At 39.5% G+C, this 19480-nt stretch overlaps 1 protein-coding gene across 2 annotated transcripts; it reads left to right on the forward strand.

Annotated features, from left to right (window-relative positions):
* The first annotated feature begins 1714 nt into the window (after positions 1–1714).
* Positions 1715–19263, forward strand: LOC128454018 (kinesin-associated protein 3). 2 transcript variants are annotated; one of them, XM_053437154.1, is made up of 20 exons: positions 1715–1896; positions 3854–3985; positions 4693–4850; positions 8068–8132; positions 8794–8935; positions 9568–9667; positions 10018–10142; positions 10261–10359; positions 10915–11093; positions 11656–11818; positions 11996–12096; positions 12203–12311; positions 12925–13037; positions 13157–13322; positions 13764–13889; positions 14728–14826; positions 14937–15022; positions 15157–15313; positions 16228–16312; positions 17300–19263. In XM_053437154.1, the coding sequence occupies exons 1-20, from the start codon at positions 1868–1870 to the stop codon at positions 17400–17402; spliced, it is 2337 nt and encodes a 778-aa protein (XP_053293129.1). In that variant the 5' UTR covers positions 1715–1867; the 3' UTR covers positions 17403–19263. The 2 variants fall into 2 exon arrangements, with proteins under 2 accessions (XP_053293129.1, XP_053293130.1); XM_053437155.1 differs by having other exon boundaries at positions 8071–8132.
* Positions 19264–19480: the final 217 nt, after the last annotated feature.

Consider the following 19480-nt stretch of genomic DNA (forward strand, 5'->3'; position numbering starts at 1 on the left):
AAGGACATTTTTACATGAGGTTCTGATAAGCTGACGTCCAAACTGTCAGTGTGTTACAACATCTATATCAACCTATTCTCCTCAGCTCAGATCTGTCATACGATACTACAGAGGTAGGTAATGATTCTCTCATTGTGAAAATGGCACACAGTAAGACTGACATCAATAAGAATGGCCCACTATTTTATCCATTCCAAAAACAACAAACTGTAAGATTGAAGAGAACAGGATCATCAAATGATCATTTTACAAAGAACTTGATCATGTGTTTGTAGGAGAAAACCCAAGATAATATTTCATATTTCCAACATAACTCCTCTATTTGGCGATTAAAATACAGGACAAAGATGAATGATTAATAAGACCATTGAATGCAATAAAACAAGACCCATCACAAAAGGTTGATATGTGCTGCTATAAAAGGAGGTGCTGAAGATGAAAACAAGATGAGAAGAACATTAGTAATGGTGACGTCAAAGTTTTATGCTATTTTTAAACAATATTAAGGAAAATTGGAAAAGAGGTTCATCAAAAAGATAAGGAAAGATGAATGCAATGAAGAGCAGGTGAGGCCAGAGGAGGAAGAGGAAGAGTTATCTCCTGCAGCAGCAGACGAGTCAGGACATGAGAATAAGAGGAGGGATCTTTAGCTTCTCTGGTTCAGTGGTTCTCAAACGTTTTGATCTCAAGTCGCACCTTTACATATGATTTTAGCTTTTCTATGTAAATCATCATAACTAAGTTAGATTCCAAGGCACACTAGTGCACAACTGGGTCACTGGGGTGTTGGTTGACGTATGTTGATTCGTTTTATGACCAGGACCGGAGGGAGGAGAGGAGAACAGAGCAAGATGAGAGAGCAGAGGAGATGAGCAGTGCGACAGACAGATGAGACACCAAATGATACAGGAGACTGAGGAGAGGTGAAAAAAGGAGCATCAGGAAGAGTTAACCCAGTTTGTCATTGTTCTCTTTTCACACATTAAAAGGAGCCCTCATTACAAAATAGAAGCAGAAGCTATCAAACCAGGGTAGGTCGATAATCAAAATTTGAACAAATATTTGGCAACATACAATACAGCCTATGATTAATTCATTTTGTAAAGGCTCTTTTTGATGGTGTTTTACAACTGCTGCTGAAAATAAACACAATAATTAAGTTGAACGATTACTCAGATTGTACAAGAAATTTAGTTTTGATGTCATGTTGTGAAGAGCCCTGGCTGCCTTACACACTTTGTTAAGGTACAGCGTCTAAAAAATAAAAAAGTTGAAAGGTGGAAATAATAAAATCAATGCAAGTTTCCAGTATCCTCAACCTCTTCCTTACCATTAATCTCTGATGGTTGGGGGGGCAGAGGATGTTGCACTTTATAAATCCTATGAGACAAACTGGGAATATGGGCTATATAAATAAAATGTGATTGATTGGTCTGAGACCACTACTACAGTCTTGGAATCTAATGTTTACTCAGTTTCATCCAAAGTAACAGGACAGCAGCACTGACCAGGCCGGTTATTAATTCCTGAGTTTAGTCTGTAAGGCAACTAACGCCTCTCAGAGTGCTATAACATTTAAACAGTGTTTGTATGTAGGTGTTTAGGTGTCACCAAGAAGCATGGTTGACATCATAATTCCAATGTAACCCCCGATCTTAAAAAAAATAATGCGAGATGTAACCCAGCACAAGAAGAAATAGTGCCTGACAGTCATCACCGAAGGAAAAATCTGCAGGGCGTGGGGCAGCTCCTCCATGTTTGTTGCCCGGTTTGATATCAACAGTGGTGCAGCGATTCACACCCAGATCCTATCTGGTCCTGATTTGGGAGATTTGAAGTTATTTTAAAATCTGAAACGCTCAAGAAGATGCAGGATGACGCGCGCTACCTCAAACGGTGAGACCCAGCAGAGCTAACGCGACTGTTCATTTAGATCAACATGGATTAAGGGCAAAGAGACATTAGCTAGCTAATATAATGCATGTTACCATCGGTCAAACAATAAATAGAAGAAGCATCTGGACGAGAGCAAGGAGAGAATGGTTTTTAATTTTTAGTGAATCAAATAAGCTCTCACCAAGCCCTGGTCAAACGTCTTTATATTTTAAGGGTTTCGTGCTCTTTAGCAACCGACTATTCAAAGCAACGCTGTTTTGTATGATTTTGTTTTAATCGCTTTCATCAAATAGTCAATTCGGCATGGTGTAATGTCACAGATTTTGGTGAAAAGTATCACAATTTAGAGCAACGATCATGTCAGCCACGACCCTCAGTAGAAGACAACGCTAACCAATGCAGAGTAAAGAGCTGTCTGTGAATTTCTGCCAGAAGTCAACCTGTAGTTACGCGGCGAAAATTCACATTGTGCCGACTTCCCCTCAAAACCACAACAAATCATGGAATATCTTTGTCACATTTCAACCTAGCTGTATTTCAACTGGAATACACAACTACATTTAAACCTGCAGAATGTTAATGGGGGTTCGGCACTTCATTTCCTCTCTGAAGGAAGGGGCTGGGACAACCTAGCTAGGAAGGAACTGGGAAACGATGACTGATGAACTGAAAAGCTAATTAGCTTAGCTGGTATAGAACTAGCTTGGGTTGTTGTTGTTCACGCTTGAATTGAGCTAAATTAGCTTTTAGACTTGTCAGAGCGTCAATGAAAACAAATGTTAGCCCATTAGCCTGTTAGCACAGCCAGGGTACAGGCAATGCACGTCACTGTCTGGGCGTGTCTGTCTGTGCATTGTTTTGTAGCCTGGATATAAGGTGAACGACAAATGCCATGTTTAAGTTGTCACCGACATCCGAGCTGACCACCACAGTTTAAATGTCATTATATCTAAATGTGTTTATATATTGTGTATAATTTCATCTCGTGTCATCAACACGTCCGACTTCTCGTCTCGCGGTGTTTGCTGCTGTTGCAGGTGAAACTGATGCTTTTGAAAACCCTCTGTTTTTGCAAGAAGAACAATTAACAACAATGTTGACTTAGGGCTTTCTTTGTTTTGTAAGAGAAACCCGTATTGTGTAAATATGCATGATGATGTGATGATATTGAGTTGGATGATTACTTATGAAATATGAATGAACTATTATCTGGAGAAAGCTCTTTATTGAGTCAGTGAAGATGTGTATATATATCTGTGTGTTTGTGTGTGTGTACTTGTGCGAGTGATCCAATTGATGCTTGCATATTTCATTATTCACTCGTCTCAGACTGATGAATCCCATATAATAAATCATGTTTCATTTATTCACATAAAAGGCACAGAAGAGAAGCTCACACTGCTGAGCTTCAAGTCTGCTGTCTATAATCTATAAATCAAACAAAAAACAATTAGAAAATAATACAAGTACATCATTAGAGCATCCTGAACTGGTATAGAAACACAGAGGATTAGTATGAGAGCTGGTCAGGGGGAACAACAATCACTGAGATATTAAAGTGAAGAAGTTTACAGTGTACTCTAGGTGATCTTACAGGTCAGGTGATGTAAAACATGATGGTACTGAACAGTGACCTGCACAAAAACTGAGGCAGCTCGCACACTGAGAGCTTTTTAACAACTGATGAACCATAGAAGCTGCTGTGACCAAATATGCAAACAAAATAACAAAAATGTCAAACCAAACCTCTCTTTTCAAAGTTATAAAATCTCTTAAATCTATTGTATTTCCTATTTAAAAGCGCTCAGTTCTTGCATGAGGTCCACTGCTTCATTCTACTCATTAGTTGAGGACTTCAACGATTTCGAACTTGCATGGCATTATTATGCAACTGACAAATGAGCTTACGAAGGTACAGAATAAGGTTTTTAAACTGTCTGTTTATTTTCACCCAAAGCAAAGTGACTGCGGGCAGTCTAGATGTTCATCCCACGGAGAAGGCCCTCGTGGTCCACTATGAGGTGGAGGCGTCCATACTGGGGGAGAGTGGAGGTCATATGCTGGCGGAACGCAAGGAGGGACAAAAGATGTGAGTGTTCTGTTATTTTTTGCAAACAGCTGCAATCCACATCGTCCCGGACTATTTTTTCTATCTCTTCTTTCTTTTTCATTGAATAAACTGTCATTTAACTTTTATTTACAGTCACATTGGATTTTCTTTTAGTATTATCCTCTTTCTCTCCATTCACCTCAGAGCTCTACTGTTTCTTAAGTCCTTTGTCTCTTTTCCTTTAAGTTTATTCTCATTTGAGCTGGATTAATGTTATTCAGTCTGTTCACCATCATCTTACACCTAGTTATCTACACCGGATAGAAGTAGATAAACATCCTATCCGTTTAAGTGACTGGAATTATTTTTACATTATGCGGATTAGTGTCATACCTGACCACACAAATATGTTCCCAGTTGTATTTTTTTTTCCAGCTGGTTTTAAAGACTGAAACGTAATAGATTATTTGTATTAAATAACACACACATATTTGTCATGTTTTTGTCCCCATTTTATAATTTTCAAACTCTAATTGAACATGTATAATCAGCCACAGACTTGTTTCAGCTTCATTTTTGCTCCAGAAAGTGTTTCAAAATTCTGTTGCAGTTATCTAGTTATCTTAATATCAAATATCACTCGCTAAAACCTGTATACGTGTTCAAAGCTAATGAAGAGGATGAAGTCACTCACCTTTTCACCTTCATCTGTCACTCATCTCTTTGTCTGCTCTTTCTCCCTCCAGCATCCGTGTGAAGAGTCTGTCTCCCAGTACAGATGTGGGAGCTTTGGCCAAGAAAGTGGTGGAGGAGTGTAAGCTCATCCCTTCCTCCCGTTTGCCCCAGGTGGAGCAGCTCCTCTACTACCTGCAGAACAGGAAGTCATCCCCGGTGGAGGGAAAAGGTGAGTCATGTCACCAGTAGACATGCAACAGTTTAAACAGAACACAAACTCACATTTTCTCTTCAAAATTATTATCAAACCCTTAATGGCATTATTGCACTCATCTAGAATGGAGTCCTTTTCATGCAATAACAGGGTTCCCACGGTACCTGGAAACCATGGAAAACATGGAATTTATTTTTTCATTTTCCAGGTTTGGAAAAGTCATGGAAACTGAGCAAAAGTGAACACTTACATGGAAATTGAAACAGTTATCCTGGAAAATTGTATTGGATGATGTGTAAAATAGTAATAAAATGAAACTATTGAGCACAGAATTAAGATAAGTTTATAAAAACCCTTTACATGTGAACAGCTCTTACTGTAGATAGAAATGGATGATCCCATGTTGTAGAACATGCTCTTGGCATCCTATCTGGTGTATTGGATGTTGGAATTTGACGAGGCAACCTGGTGATATGGACTTTAAAAGTATAGTTTCGGATTGGTGGACTTCGGGAATAATAACCGAGAAACATTACTCGCGATCTCAATAGAAGGGTCAAATACATGCATTTCCCAGCCAACACGGGAGCCTTGACATCTACAGTGAAACTTCTTATGCAAGTTTATCCTCAAATGTAAGAAGCTGTGTTTCAACTGTGTGATAAACCTGGGTTTATCAACGTTAGTTAGTAACCTGTGCAATCTTGCTAGCTAGCAAGCTGCAACTTGCTAGCTTCAGCTTACACTAGAATTGTTGACGTAATTTTTACCTTGCTTTTAAAATACTAGAACTATGTTCGATCCCCATATGTATTTCACTCACTGACTTTTCCTAAAACCGTGTTATTCACCACATTTAGGGGAGTTTGTTTTGAATTTGGATTCATTAATGATGGTTAGCAAGAACATGCAGTGCAATCTTGCTAGCCAACATTCAGCTTGCTAACTAACTAGCTAGTGTTGGCTAGCTTGCGTTGCTAGCTAACTACCAATACATTTTCACATTAGGCTGTGACATTACTTCTATACTAGTTGACATGACCAGTCTAGTCTTGATCAATTTTGTAACATTCATTCTTATATCTACTTTTAGCTATTTTGTGATTTTTCGTTTTTTCTTTAAAAAAATGATACTACTAAAAAGGAACATTTGGGGTGAGACATTTTTGAGGTTGCTGTACTGAGGAACCACAGGGGAACCAGCCTTATGTTTTTCCTTTTAGGTTCATTAGTTTGATTTACAAAAGCTTTTACAGAGTAAGGGTAGGCATATTACCTCTTCTACGTAAGACTCATAATCTCAAATGTGTGATGCATTACAGGAGTGAGTGACAATGACAAGCTGTAGATTCAGGATGAGGAAGAGAAGAGGGGAGAAGATGAAAGAGGAGGATACAAGAGTAGAGGATGACAGAGGAAAAGGGAGAAGAGTGGAGAGGAGTTGAGAAGAGTAGGAAGAGAAGACAGGAGCGGATACGAGAGAAGAGGACAGGATAAGATAGGAGAGGAGTGGAAGAGAGAACAAATATCAATCCCAGTGCTCATGTGTCTCAAAGTTCCCGTTCAATAAATTGTTGTTCATCTACAGATTGTTGCATTATTTCATGCATTGATATATCAATAAGACATAATCTCTAAGCATTTACAATGTAGACTTGACTGGCACATCTTTTAAATCAAGTTAGTAGTCAGGTGTCCTAGGGCAGTGGTTTTCAATAGGTGAGGCGCGCCTCCCCTGGGGGGCGCCAAAGAGCCAAAGGGGAGGCGCGACACGAGACACTCGCAAAAACAAAATACACATCTGTATGCAGCTCTAGTGATATCGATAATTGTGCGTGCGTGTATTAGTTTTCAAATGCATCGTTTCCCTGTCCCAAGTCAACAGGAGTCAGCATTAAGGGAGGAGACAGGACCCAGCAAAAAACGTAGGAAAAATGATCTTGAATGCGTTTCTGGTTGTCTGTGGAGAGCGAGTTCCCCCAGATCTCCAATAGGGCTATGGAAGTCTTAATCCCCTTTACCTCCACGTACTTGTGTGTGTGTGGGTTTTCCACACTGACCGTGATTAAAAACAAATACAGATCAACGCTGCAGGTGGAGGACGACTTGTGTATATTTCTCTCTGCACTGCAGCCCCGCATCGAACACCTCTGTGCATCAAAAGCGAGGCCTCATTGTTCCCACTGATATGGACGATTCAATTGAAAGTCAATGTTGTGTTGTCTTGACCCATGAATTGGGTGGGCCATAGGGTTGATGCCGCTCGTAGCGCAAATGATGTGAATTTGACGCATTTTGTTTGTTGTTTAAATTTGAGGTTGTACGTGGCTGAAATCGTTAACAAATTTCATGAAAATATGTGAATCTGTTCGATCTGATAATATGCCGTTGTCGTTCATTGATCAGAGAGTTGTCCATTGTGCAGATTCTTTTCGAGACGATGTGCATCTCCTTCAAATGTGCGCTTAAAGCCCGGTCACACAGCACCGATTTCAGCCGTCGGATGTCGTTGGTTGTAGCTTTGGCGCCGATTACACATGTTAAGCATGTTTTGTTGACTTGTGGATAAGCCTAATTTTAAAAGTAGCCTCAATTAGGCCTGCATGAAGTTGGAAATGATTTGCTGTTGCAAAGAATCGTTTATGAATGCACTTTTAAAAAAGTTGTGGAAATAAAATGTCTTCAACATTACATTTGATTAGTTATTGAAAATCATCATTGCCTGGAACACACAAAAGATGGCATTTACTGAAGAGGCGTGTGTGGGTTAGGTCAGGCGGACGGGATTCATTTTTTTTGAGGGGAGGCTCGGCTGTCCTTACCTACTCTAAGGGGAGGCTCACATTCACCCAATTTGAAAACCCCTGTCCTAGGGGGTTGTGTTTGTGAGGGGAGGGGGGCGCGGAAAGCTTCACGGGCCTATAGATCATTACTTAATATGGTACCTGGAAAATCAGGAGGTAGCATGGAATTTTTTTTCAAGGCAAGCGTGGGAACCCTGAATAAGTGAAGTTTTGCTGACAGGCTCAACACACATTGTTAACTGATGTAAACTTTTTGTAATGACCCACAAAAAACATTGCATCTTGTAAAACGAATTCTGGAGAGTTAAAGAATTGTTAAGCCATAAAGCTGTTGTTCAGTGCACATTATTTAATACACAAGATGTTTCACTTCTAGGTGTTTAATATCTAATGGAAAACTTTGCCGGGTGTGTTTGTTTTTTCGTCAGCAGTGGAGAAGAAAGAAAAAAAAAGTGTGAAACCCAGAGAGTTGACACCGTTTGAAGGAATGGAGGTAACATGGCTGAAACTTACTGTTTATCTGTCTTGCTCCTTCATAGTTATTTCAGTAAGATCTCATTGAGCATTTACAAAATGTTACAATGTATTTTTTCCTGAACGCCCATCAGCTCTCTACCTGAGCCATCTAAATCATGATGGCATGCCTGATCTTCATTAACGTCACTCTAGGTTGCACAAATCCATTGTTGTGAGTCTGTTGGGGCCATGGACTGTATATTAAGACTTTGTGAGTCCTCTTCCTACTGTTGTACAAAACTTAAGCCAAATATCCCTGATTTTAGGCTCTGTCATCTTGTGCTGGTCACGTCGTATACCTGCCGATATATATATACTAATATCTATTCAGTCTTAGCTGTCATCAAACCAAACTTTATCATAATATTGAACACTTGAACCTACAACAGTGTGATGGGAACTATCTAAAACCGTAAAAGAGTTTATGACAAAGCCAACAGGGGGCAATCTCTGAATGCAGTGTATGATTGGGGCTTACACTAGATTTGAAGCGGCATCAAAGATTTTACAATTGTTTATTCTAATTTAAAGTAAAACTGGTAGTGTAAATCTGTTTTTAATTTTTTTAGTTGTTTACTTATAATAGGTTGTCATGTCTGGTTCTCAGTCATTAACAGTGTGTTTGTGTGTCTCTGCAGTTAAATGAGGAAGCCAGTATAACCAAAATGGATGAGTATGTGGAGCTGCTCTATGAAGGTGTCCCAGAGAAGATCAGAGGCTCTGCTCTCATTCTGCAGCTGGCCCGCAACCCTGAAAACCTAGAGGAGCTGCTACACAACGGTGCGGTTTCACTGTACTTGTTATATCTAATTGTTAACATCGATTTGCTGCCTACACCTATCACAAGATGTGTACTTCTTAGATTTGTTGTCGGTTAAGTTTGGGTTTTTGTAGGTAACATTTTTGTCCAATTGCATCATCTCTACTTGCACAATAATTTGTTCAAGGTTACTTATAATCAAAACTTGTCACAGAGTCGGACCTCTTCATCCAGTGCAGCATTCAGGGAGTAAAATCCACTATTGTCACTGATGAAAATTCAGAGATCCACAGTAATTGTAACGCATGTTTTCCTGTTAATGTTACCTTATTAATGATCTCTTTGTATTTTTATATTTTTACCAGGGTTAAGCTGGCTATATCCCACATACATATGTACATACTTTATACAAACATCAACTGAAGATTCTTGATGTAAAACTTTGTAGTGAAGCAAACATCAGGTTTGCCAGTGGTGCCAGTGATGGTCACAGTCTCTAGTGGATACAGCATAAAATTCACTACATTTAAATAAGCTTCATTATAAGATGTTTTGTTTTTGAACAAACTGTAGCTGGAGCCACAGGTGGTTGTATTTGTACCTGTAAGTCATGTGACTTGATGTGCAAAGCTGCTCATGTGTTTGTGTGCAGAGGCAGTTCTTGGAGCTCTGGCCAGAGTACTGAGGGAGGACTGGAAACAGAGTGGGGAGTTGGCCACCATCATCATCTACATCTTCTTCTGTTTCTCTAGGTAACACACACACCCACTCCACTGTCTTGTTTAGTGTAGCTGTTTTCAGACATGACCTCCGGTTAAAATCCAGATAATTGGCTATGGACTTCACCCGCAATTTACCTTTCACACAGCAGGAGGTTTTCTGCAGAGATGCGCTCATAACATCAGCAAATCCTCTGCATTATTCAGGCGAGAGCTGGAGCAGCCGTGTGCAGCAGACTTTGTCTTCAACGTGTATGACACAACTTTTTCACCAGGAGATCTGCTCAGTTCAGAAGCAACAACAGCATGTCTGAAACCAGCTTATGTTTTGCTGTTTCAGCATCAGCCTCTTACTGTTGTGTCTCTCCTCTACTGTTCTCCAGTTTCTCCCAGTTCCATGGAGTGGTGAGTCATTATAAAGTAGGTGCGTTGTGTATGAGCGTGGTGGAACATGAGCTGAAGAGACATGACGTGTGGTGTGAGGAGCTCCGCAAGAAAAATAAGGCTTATATCCTTTAATGTGGCTCTTATTCCCCCCTGTCTCGTTCATTTGTCTGTTATTGTGTATGTCTAATAGTAATGTGACTTTTGTCTGTGTCTACAATATTCCTTAACACTCTGTGTACGTGAGTCAGCGCCAGAGAATGGTTCCCTAAGAAGAGACCAAGAAAAAGCTCTGAGGAAGTACCAAGGGCTTCGGGCTAAACAGGAGCAGCTGCTCAGAGGTAAGAAAGCCTTTCAACTCTCCAGAGGTGGTGTTTTCCTGTTCTGTGAGGTGAACTCAGATTTGATGCATCACTTCATTCCAAATTAAAGGAATCAGAGGGGAGATACATACACTGGGTGCAATGTATACACAATCTATTACATGGCTTCTCCTCCCACATTTTCCAATTTGCACCTCAGTGCTAAATCATTTTAATGTTATTTTTAGAGGAGTCATATTTCTTCATAGTAATGCTTTACAAGCCTAAATACTATTTCATTACTATTTGAATAGCTTCATGAAAGGTAATTCGCATATTTAATTGAAACCATAATTCAATATTCCTTAAAGTTACCATTGCTTTAAATGTAACCAAAGAATGATTTGAGTTATGCTACAATAAATACATTATCTCTAATCTTCTCTTGCACTCTGTTCCTCATTTCTCTCTCTCTCTCTCTCTCTCTCTCTCTCTCTCTCTCTCTCTCTCTCTCTCTCTCTCTCTCTCTCTCTCTCTCTCTCTCTCTCTCTCTCTCTCTCTCTCTCTCTCTCTCTCTAATGTTTTTTCACTCAGTGTCTCTTTACCTCCTGTTGAACCTCGCTGAGGACACGAGAACGGAGCTGAAAATGAGGAATAAGAACATTGTTGGTCTGTTGGTCAAAGTTCTTGATCGGGATGATGAGGAACTGCTGGTCCTGGTGGTTTCATTCCTGAAAAAACTTTCCATCTTTTTGGAGAACAAAAATGACATGGTGAGACGCAGATTAGATTAGATTCATGATGCGAGGAGGGACAAAGGACGAACCTCAAATATATTTGTATGTATTCAGTCTCACAGAGAACTGGGGATATTGAGTAATTTCCTAATATGTCCCTGCAAGCAACGGGTCAAACCAGAATCCACTTGTTCTTTGATTCCCTTTATAACTGCATTCCACAAGATATTGGAAACTTTCCTCTGAGATTCTGCTTCATGTTCACATGACTGAATCACACTGCACAATGCAGATTTGTCAGTTGCACATTCATGCTGCCAATCTCCTGTTCTACTACATCACAAAGGTTGAACTGGAGTGACATTTTATTTGTGGAGGTCAGCAGTTTCAGAAATACTCAAATCAGCCCATCTGACAACAACAATCACGCCACTGAGATCACATTTTTTTCTCCAGACTGATGTTTGATGTGAGCATTAACTTGAAGTTCCCGACCTGAAGATTTGCCCGGTGTCCCCTTTATGGATTAAACCACACTAACTGTAAAAGTCAGGGTCTGCTTGCTTTCTAGTTAGATTTGTTTCTGTGTGACTTGCAGGCTGAGGTTGACACTGTAGAACGACTGGCTCGTCTGGTTCCCTGTGACCATGAAGATCTGTTAAACCTGACTCTGCGCCTGCTGCTCAACCTCTCCTTTGACTCTGGGCTCCGAGCCAAGATGGTTGAAGTTGGACTTTTACCTAAACTGACTGGCTTGATGGGTATATATACGCACTAATATAACAGTCGATATTACACTGCAATTGAAAAACTTAATTCTTTATGCCTTTATAATGAATAATTAATGACCTTTCTTTACATAATGTATGATGGTAGTGTTATTATCTTCATCTCCATTTGGGAATTGTCAAAATCATCTTATTTCTGTCTTTGTGCAGGTGATGAGAACAACCGTCAAGTCGTGATGCGTATCCTGTATCATATCAGCATGGATGACCGCTTCAAGGGCATGTTTGTTTACACTGACTGTATACCTCAGGTATGAGAACAGCCACTGAGAATCATTCTAAAAGAAATACAAATGCAGTAATTGACGTGATCTTTGAATGGTGTGAAGTCAGAGCTGCTTGTGTATCTGTGTGTAGCTCATGCAGATGCTGTTTGAGTGCAGTGAGGAGGAAATTGAAGCCGAGCTCATCTCCATCTGCATCAACCTGGCGGCAAACAAGAGGAACGCTCAACTTACATGTGAAGGTAGATTTATATGAGCTGCATTGTCTTATTTATATGGATATTCTAAGCTGGTACAAAGAAGGAAGGAGACCAGTGGTTTTTTATATTAGAACACTCTAAATGTGGCAAGAGAGTAAGGTGATAGAACACCTCATTTATCTGGGCCTTCGTTATGAAGATTGGGACACACCAGGGGGAAAAAACAGAAAGACAACTCCTATACTGGCAGTGGCAAAGGAGTAAATTTCTTCTTTTAGCAAAGTTTAATGTAAAAGAGGCACACTTTAATGTATTTGGTGTCTGAAGTTATGTCAGATAGCAATGTTATTCTATCTCTGCCCGTGAACGAATATCTGGGGATACATTAACATAACCATTATTGCATGGTGGGGAATTTTTCCAAGCTTTGTCTTAAGGGAGGTGCAGTGTTGCCAGACTTTATAAACCCCTGAAAACAAACATGACTCACTGCCTCTGCATAATCCTCGCAGACTGCACCACCTGATCTTAAATATTAGTTTCTGGGCTGTAGCTTTAACAGTTTCTGGCTTAAGTGGAGAGTCATGTTTGGTACAGTCCTGTTTAGTTTGAGTGTTTCTTGATTGTGATGGTCTCTGTTTGTCTCTGTCTGTAGGAAATGGGCTGAAGATGCTGATGAAGAAAGCTCTTAAGACAAAAGACTGTCTGCTGATGAAGATGATCAGAAACATCTCCCAACACGATGGACCAACCAAACCACTGTTCATAGTTAGTTACAAATCCCCATGTGTGTTACTCTGGTGGTGGTAGTGTTATCAGTAGAACTTATTGTTTCACCGGAAAGTTTTCGTTCCTCATGATGGATTTGTCTCCTCTCCTCCTCTCAGGACTATGTGGGTGACCTGGCGGCAGAGATCCGTGCAGAGGAAGATGAGGAGTGGGTTCTTGAGTGTCTGGGGACACTGGCCAACCTCACCATCCCTGACCTGGACTGGGAGTTGGTGCTGAAGGAGTACAACCTGGTACCTTACCTCAAAGACAGACTCAAACCAGGTAGTTACTCATCCTTGAGAATACAGTTCCAAATGTATGGGCACTCCCTGAGCAAGTCACATATTGTACAGATTTTTTGAAAGTGAAAAGAAGTAAATACAACCCCTTTTTCAAATAGATAGATTATATGAAATCCCTTTCAGCTTGAAATACTTGAAATGGCAATAACTGGTACCTGTACGAAAAAGCTTCCAGTTAAAACTGCACGTTTGCTGGGAGCTGCAGGAAGGTTGAGTTGACACAGGTGCTGCAAGCATGAACAATGCAAAGCCACATTTGGATAAGCCAGAGGCGTCTTTTCTCAGAGTTGTGAAAAGCCTCAACTCAATTCTTTGTTTTTGCGTCACCTTGTTTTTTACTGAAGCAGTCTTAACCAGCAGCATTCAGTAAAAATTGATTTTCTTACTTTTATCTCTTGTGTCATGTGTGTATGTGTTTCAGGCTCAGCAGAGGATGACCTCATCCTAGAGGTGGTGATTATGATTGGAACGGTTTCCATGGATGATGCCTGTGCCGCCATGTTGGCTAAATCTGGCATCATTCCTGCCCTTATCGAGCTACTGAATGGTGAGTTACTTACACACAGACAGACACACAATTCACACGTTTCTCCATTGGGAAGTGAACGTAGTCCTAATTCATTTCTTAGTGACTCAACCTAATCCTAACCATTGCTACTGACTAAGCTTTTAACCAGTTGGACATGTTGTCTACAATATATTGGTTTTTAGTCTGAAAATTCTTCAAAGGAAGTAGTACTTAAAAAAAAAAAAGTAGTACACCATGATATATAGATTGACAGTTCTCATATGCAGATTTGCTAATTAGTGATTTAAAAAAAAATGCAACCAGAGTCTCACCTGTGTGATTGCATCTTCTTCGTTCCTCTGCTGAAGATCAGACTGTGACCACACACACAGGCGAGAGGCAACAATGTATATCACCAATCTCCATTCCCTGAAAAATAAAATAGTAGCACAAACCAATCATCTAGAGGATTAATGGATACAAATCATTAGCATATTCATACATAATGAAAATAATCATTAGTTTCATAGTAGTCTCATCATATAATATGTTATAGATAAAGTAGTACTGAGTTCTTTCACCTTTAGTACTTAAAGAAAAAATGGTTAATGCAGGACTTTTGTTTGTAACACACTTCAGGTAAGTAAAGAACAGTGTGGTATAATTACTTTTACTTAGGTAACTAAGTGATTTCTTCCTCCTTTAAACTAGGAATCATAATAAATAGTAATAATGATAATAATTAGAAATACAAGGAATCTCAAAATCTCATACAGTTTCAGCATTGCTTATGTGGAGTAAATGTAAGCGATATCTTAATTGGTGAATTTATAGTATTATAACCCTTAACCATGTGCTCTCCATGTGTTATATGTAGCCCAACAGGAGGACGACGAGTTTGTGTGTCAGATTGTCTACGTCTTCTATCAGATGGTTTTCCACCAAGCCACACGAGATGTCATCATCAAAGACACCCGTATCCTTCCCACAATGCACTCTAATTTACATGTAAAGATGAGTGACTGTAAAATCTTTCACCGCCATCTTCAGAAGGTTTCTGTGGTTTTTCTTTAACCCTCGCTCTAGAGGCTCCAGCCTACCTGATAGACCTGATGCATGACAAGAACGCTGAGATTAGAAAAGTGTGTGACAACACCCTCGATATTATTGCTGTAAGTGAAAAAGCACATTACAGATGCAGTGTAGTAGTTACTGGTAACCACATTTCTTTAATATGATACAGAATCAAACATTGCTGGGTGTGTGTGTAGGCTGCCTCTCATTTACATGTTCCCTCATGTTCTAGGAGTACGATGAGGAGTGGGGGAGGAAGATCCAATCAGAGAAGTTTCGTTTCCATAACAATCAATGGTTGGAGATGGTCGAGAGTCGTCAGGCTGATGAGTCAGAAACGTATCTCTACGATAACGACAATGACAGGGCCGATCTCTTCTATAGTGCAGGTACATTGAACTCAGGACTATGCATAACACTGGAATATATTTATTTTTTATAAGTATTGGGTTAACTGCAGAAATGTATTTTCAAGGTTTTGTCCGAGTACCTACAAATCATTGTGCTGCTTTCAATACATTCGTTTTTTAGCATATATTTAAAGCATATCTCAGGCCATAAGAGTATCTGTCTCCCTCCTCTTTACTCTTTACTGTATAGCTGCTTTCAAAGGCCCTGTTCAGACCTGGTATTAAGACACAGTGAGGACACATTCAAGATTTGATTACTCAGACACAACTGGAGGGGATTTGGGACACATGCAACCACATTCTTTTAGCAGTGTGAACGTGAATATGTCCTGGGCAACAAATATACAACCTACTCAGATGACGTCCACATACACCGGACCTATCTGTACAGTCAGACTGCTTATAAACATCATGTGGTCGATGTGAGCAGAAATTATGAACTTGCTAATTTGCATATAGAGAGTTTTTTTTGCATATAAATCAATTATTGTCACATTGATGACGCATTTTAATGCCCAGACAAAAATGTCCAGGGGCACAACAACCACTATGCTTTTATTCAACCATGATAGTTTCACAATCACCAAATAAGATCAGGGAAATACTGTATTTCTTTTGATTCATTTATTCACCAACACTGAATCTTAAGGTTCCAATGAGAACTGACTTTTTCTAGGTTGCCACTGAATCAAATCTGCCACATTGAGTTGATGAAGTGTACTGCGATTACTTATTGCGTGATAATGGTAACTATTATATTACATAAAGCTTTGGCTGTTGCAACGTTCAGAAAAAATGTATCCTATGAAAACAATTTGGCCTACTATGAAGTGCAATCACAATGTGTCACCAGAGAGCTTATGTGCATTTTATCTTCATGTGTTTGTCTCAAGATGGAATAACTCCAGCAGACGGCTGCGTCAGCCCTGATTTCTTCAATGACCTGCAAGCTCAGAACGGAGACTCGCGCCTCACAGAGTGAGTTACTGTTACTGTGCTAGAGAAACATGAACTGTAATGAAAACAATAGTCCAAGGTGCTTTAACAGCCCCCCTCCTCCCCCGAAACACCAATCAATCAGAGGAGAATGTGGCAAACAATTCAATAGGAAAATATTTTTACTCTTTAGTTCTAAGGAGCAAATTACTACACATCAATAATCTGATAATATTAGAATTTTAAAACAACACACACTCGCACACAAGCTGTATCCCAGTTTAGGGCCCTCCTCCTTTGAAGGAGGCATTTGAAGACTCTTTGCATCTAGATTGTCCCATTTTGAAGGCTTCTTCCTTCATATGTGGCAAGCAAATGCATCCCATATCCCGGAACAATGAAGGCTCCAAGGGCTGGCTCCTTCTCAGGACCAAACTATCCCAGGATTCATTGCACTTCGAAACTGTTTTTCAAAGTGATAATGGCGGCAATACCAAAATGTCTGATGCTTACACTTTTAAATGTCAGTATCTGGGTTCAACTCATCCAAACAGCTGACGGTATACATATTAAAAAACCAAGAGGCATTAAAACTTCCTCGTCGAGACCAACTGCATTTCTATTGCTAGGCAACGACAGTTATAGCAGGACAAGCTGGTGATGCAAATCATGGAAATCCTCTGTATACCAGACCATTTCTGTTTGGCCTTGGTGGTCTACGTGACCCAGAAAGGCCACCTCCTATGTGGGTTGATAGGCCAAAGGAGGCAGCCTCAGCATTGGGTTACAGCAAACACACACACCGCACACCACACAACACGCAATGCACAACACACAACACACACACTCAGGCTCCTGAGGAAGATATTATTTAAACTAAAGAAAGTTGGTCATAGACTTGTTTTTGTTATTTATACTTGAGGCCTCCATGTGTTTCACTAGAGAATAAAAAAAACTATTCTTCAGTCTTAGCTGGTGTTCATATTGAAGTTAATAGTCTGTGTTAATTAAACTGGTTTTGTTCTCCAGAGCTGACAGAGACATCTTCGACCAGACCAGCTCGTCACCTGGCCGACCAGCCACTGCGTACGGCTTTAGACCTGACGAGCAACCCTTCTATCAGTACACATAGACACACACACACACACACACACACACGCGCCTGCTCTGTTCAACCCGTCAGGACATCCTGACATGTTAACCATCCACAATCTGCACATCCACATCATTAGAATGACAATAAAATATTACAAATACTTATACCCACTGAGATCTTGTAGATAGAGGATGATCTCACTGATTCCGAGTGATTATAGACAAACTTTCCCATTATGGTATGAAATTATTAATCATAGTATTAGCATTAAATTAAATTAAATAAAAAATAATCTTACATCTGCATAGTTTACCTTCGGATTCCACCCATTTTTTCAAGTAATCAAAAATAATAGAAGTTCCAGTAGTTGTGGAGAAGCCTGTATATAACACTGAAAGGGACTAACACTGCAGATTATAAAGTTGTTATTTAATAACCTGCAGTTCCACACCGTCATAACCCATTTCCTTCATTCCACCACCACAACAACAAGAACAACGAGAACAACAAAGAAGAACATCAAGTTAATGTTAAATCTTCCTCACTGGCCAGAGTCTTCATATGATACGTTTTTTGTTGAACAGAAATCAATTCAAAGAATGTTAACAAACTTTATTTTTATCTATGTTGAAAAGTTTTGCACTTGTTTATAGTAATTATTTGTTGCTTCCTCTAATCTACATAAAATACTCTGATACTTTCTTACCTTGGTTCAAGGGTTTGAGATCCACCAGACTCTAACCCTAACCCTATCAACTTCTTTAGTCACAGTCATTTTAATAACATGCACTACAATGTAGATAACTGTGTTTTTTAATGTCACTGTAAACTGGGCCCATTGCTGCTGGTAATCCTCTTGGAGTGCTTTTACACTTGAAAGCAGAACCAAGACACTGTACCAGAGTCTGTTTACGTGAGATGGTCTGAAGGTGTGATCACACATTTTGTGGAAGTACTGGAAATTTGCAAAATCTACGAGTCGTGTAAATGTGACTACGTGCAATGGAAACTGTTTCAGTTGATGAATAATGATGTAGAGGCTCAAAACCTGCAAGAAGCGGCAGATGCAAACATCAGGCATTTGTGGACCAATTAGGAGACTGAAGTCTTCTTTGACTATGACAGACATCACCGTCTGTCACCAACTATTACATGTTAATAAATTCACAGTTTTCCTCTTTTGCACTGGTACAGTGGCAGCTGAGTAGTGGAGGGCAATAGGCTAATATATATATATATATATATATATATCAGCCCCAGACTGATTGATGACTGTCCTAAATTTTCAATAATACAGTAATTGTATTAGCATGTGCCGTGTTGAGTATGTTAAGTTAAATATTCTGACATTTCATGTATTTACTGTACACATTTCCCTGTTTTAACAGCCGTGAGAGCAGCTTTGGACCATGTGGAGTCAATGTTGTTGTGTCGACAGTGTTATTGGTAGCGTGTTTATGGCTGTTTTCACTTTTACCAGGGTCCTGCAGTAGTTACTGTCTCACAGGGTCATTGTTTACTGTGTGTTGTTAGAGCCGCAGAGCTTTAATACTGATGGGAATCAGCATAATTACACATGTCATACCAAAAACACATGGTCCATGAACTAAACTACATAGTTCTTAATGAAGAGGAGAGTTGTACATTATGTTAAGTGCTGGACAGTTTTGCAACACACTGTTATTACTTTTAGGCATATTTGCACATATAGTTATATTTTGATGCATGGTAATAGTTGTTTTTTATCATAAGTTATTATGAAACTACAGTATGTACACTATATTATTGTTTTTATGATTTTATTGCTACTTAACTGTAAAAAGTAGTAAGTGCTGGACTATAGATATTCTTCATCATCACTGTCTTTCTTCTTAAAATAAAAACACACATCATATGATATTTGACTGTTTTAATATTCGGGATATCATGGGTACCGTGCTCAGTTTTCTTGTAAACAAGTATATTTGTGTTTATGCTCACATGTTGAACCAAATGCATTGTATGTACCTTTTAGCCTGTCAGTCACTTCAAATATTTTGATTTGGTTTACTTTAGATATACCTTGATGAAATACAACAAATCAGATTCAGTCACCGATAGAATGATTAAGTCCT

Source organism: Pleuronectes platessa, chromosome 13, assembly GCF_947347685.1.
Source record: "Pleuronectes platessa chromosome 13, fPlePla1.1, whole genome shotgun sequence".
NCBI classification, from domain to species: Eukaryota; Metazoa; Chordata; class Actinopteri; order Pleuronectiformes; family Pleuronectidae; genus Pleuronectes; species Pleuronectes platessa.

Bases quoted from the DNA above. Each gene is read 5' to 3' on its own strand.
- LOC128454018 (XM_053437154.1), top strand. From the start codon at position 1,868: ATGCAGGATGACGCGCGCTACCTCAAACG. The intron at 1,897-3,853 runs GTGAGACCCAGC...TTTCACCCAAAG, and splicing joins GACGCGCGCTACCTCAAACG to CAAAGTGACTGCGGGCAGTC. The intron at 13,323-13,763 runs GTAGTTACTCAT...TATGTGTTTCAG, and splicing joins CAAAGACAGACTCAAACCAG to GCTCAGCAGAGGATGACCTC.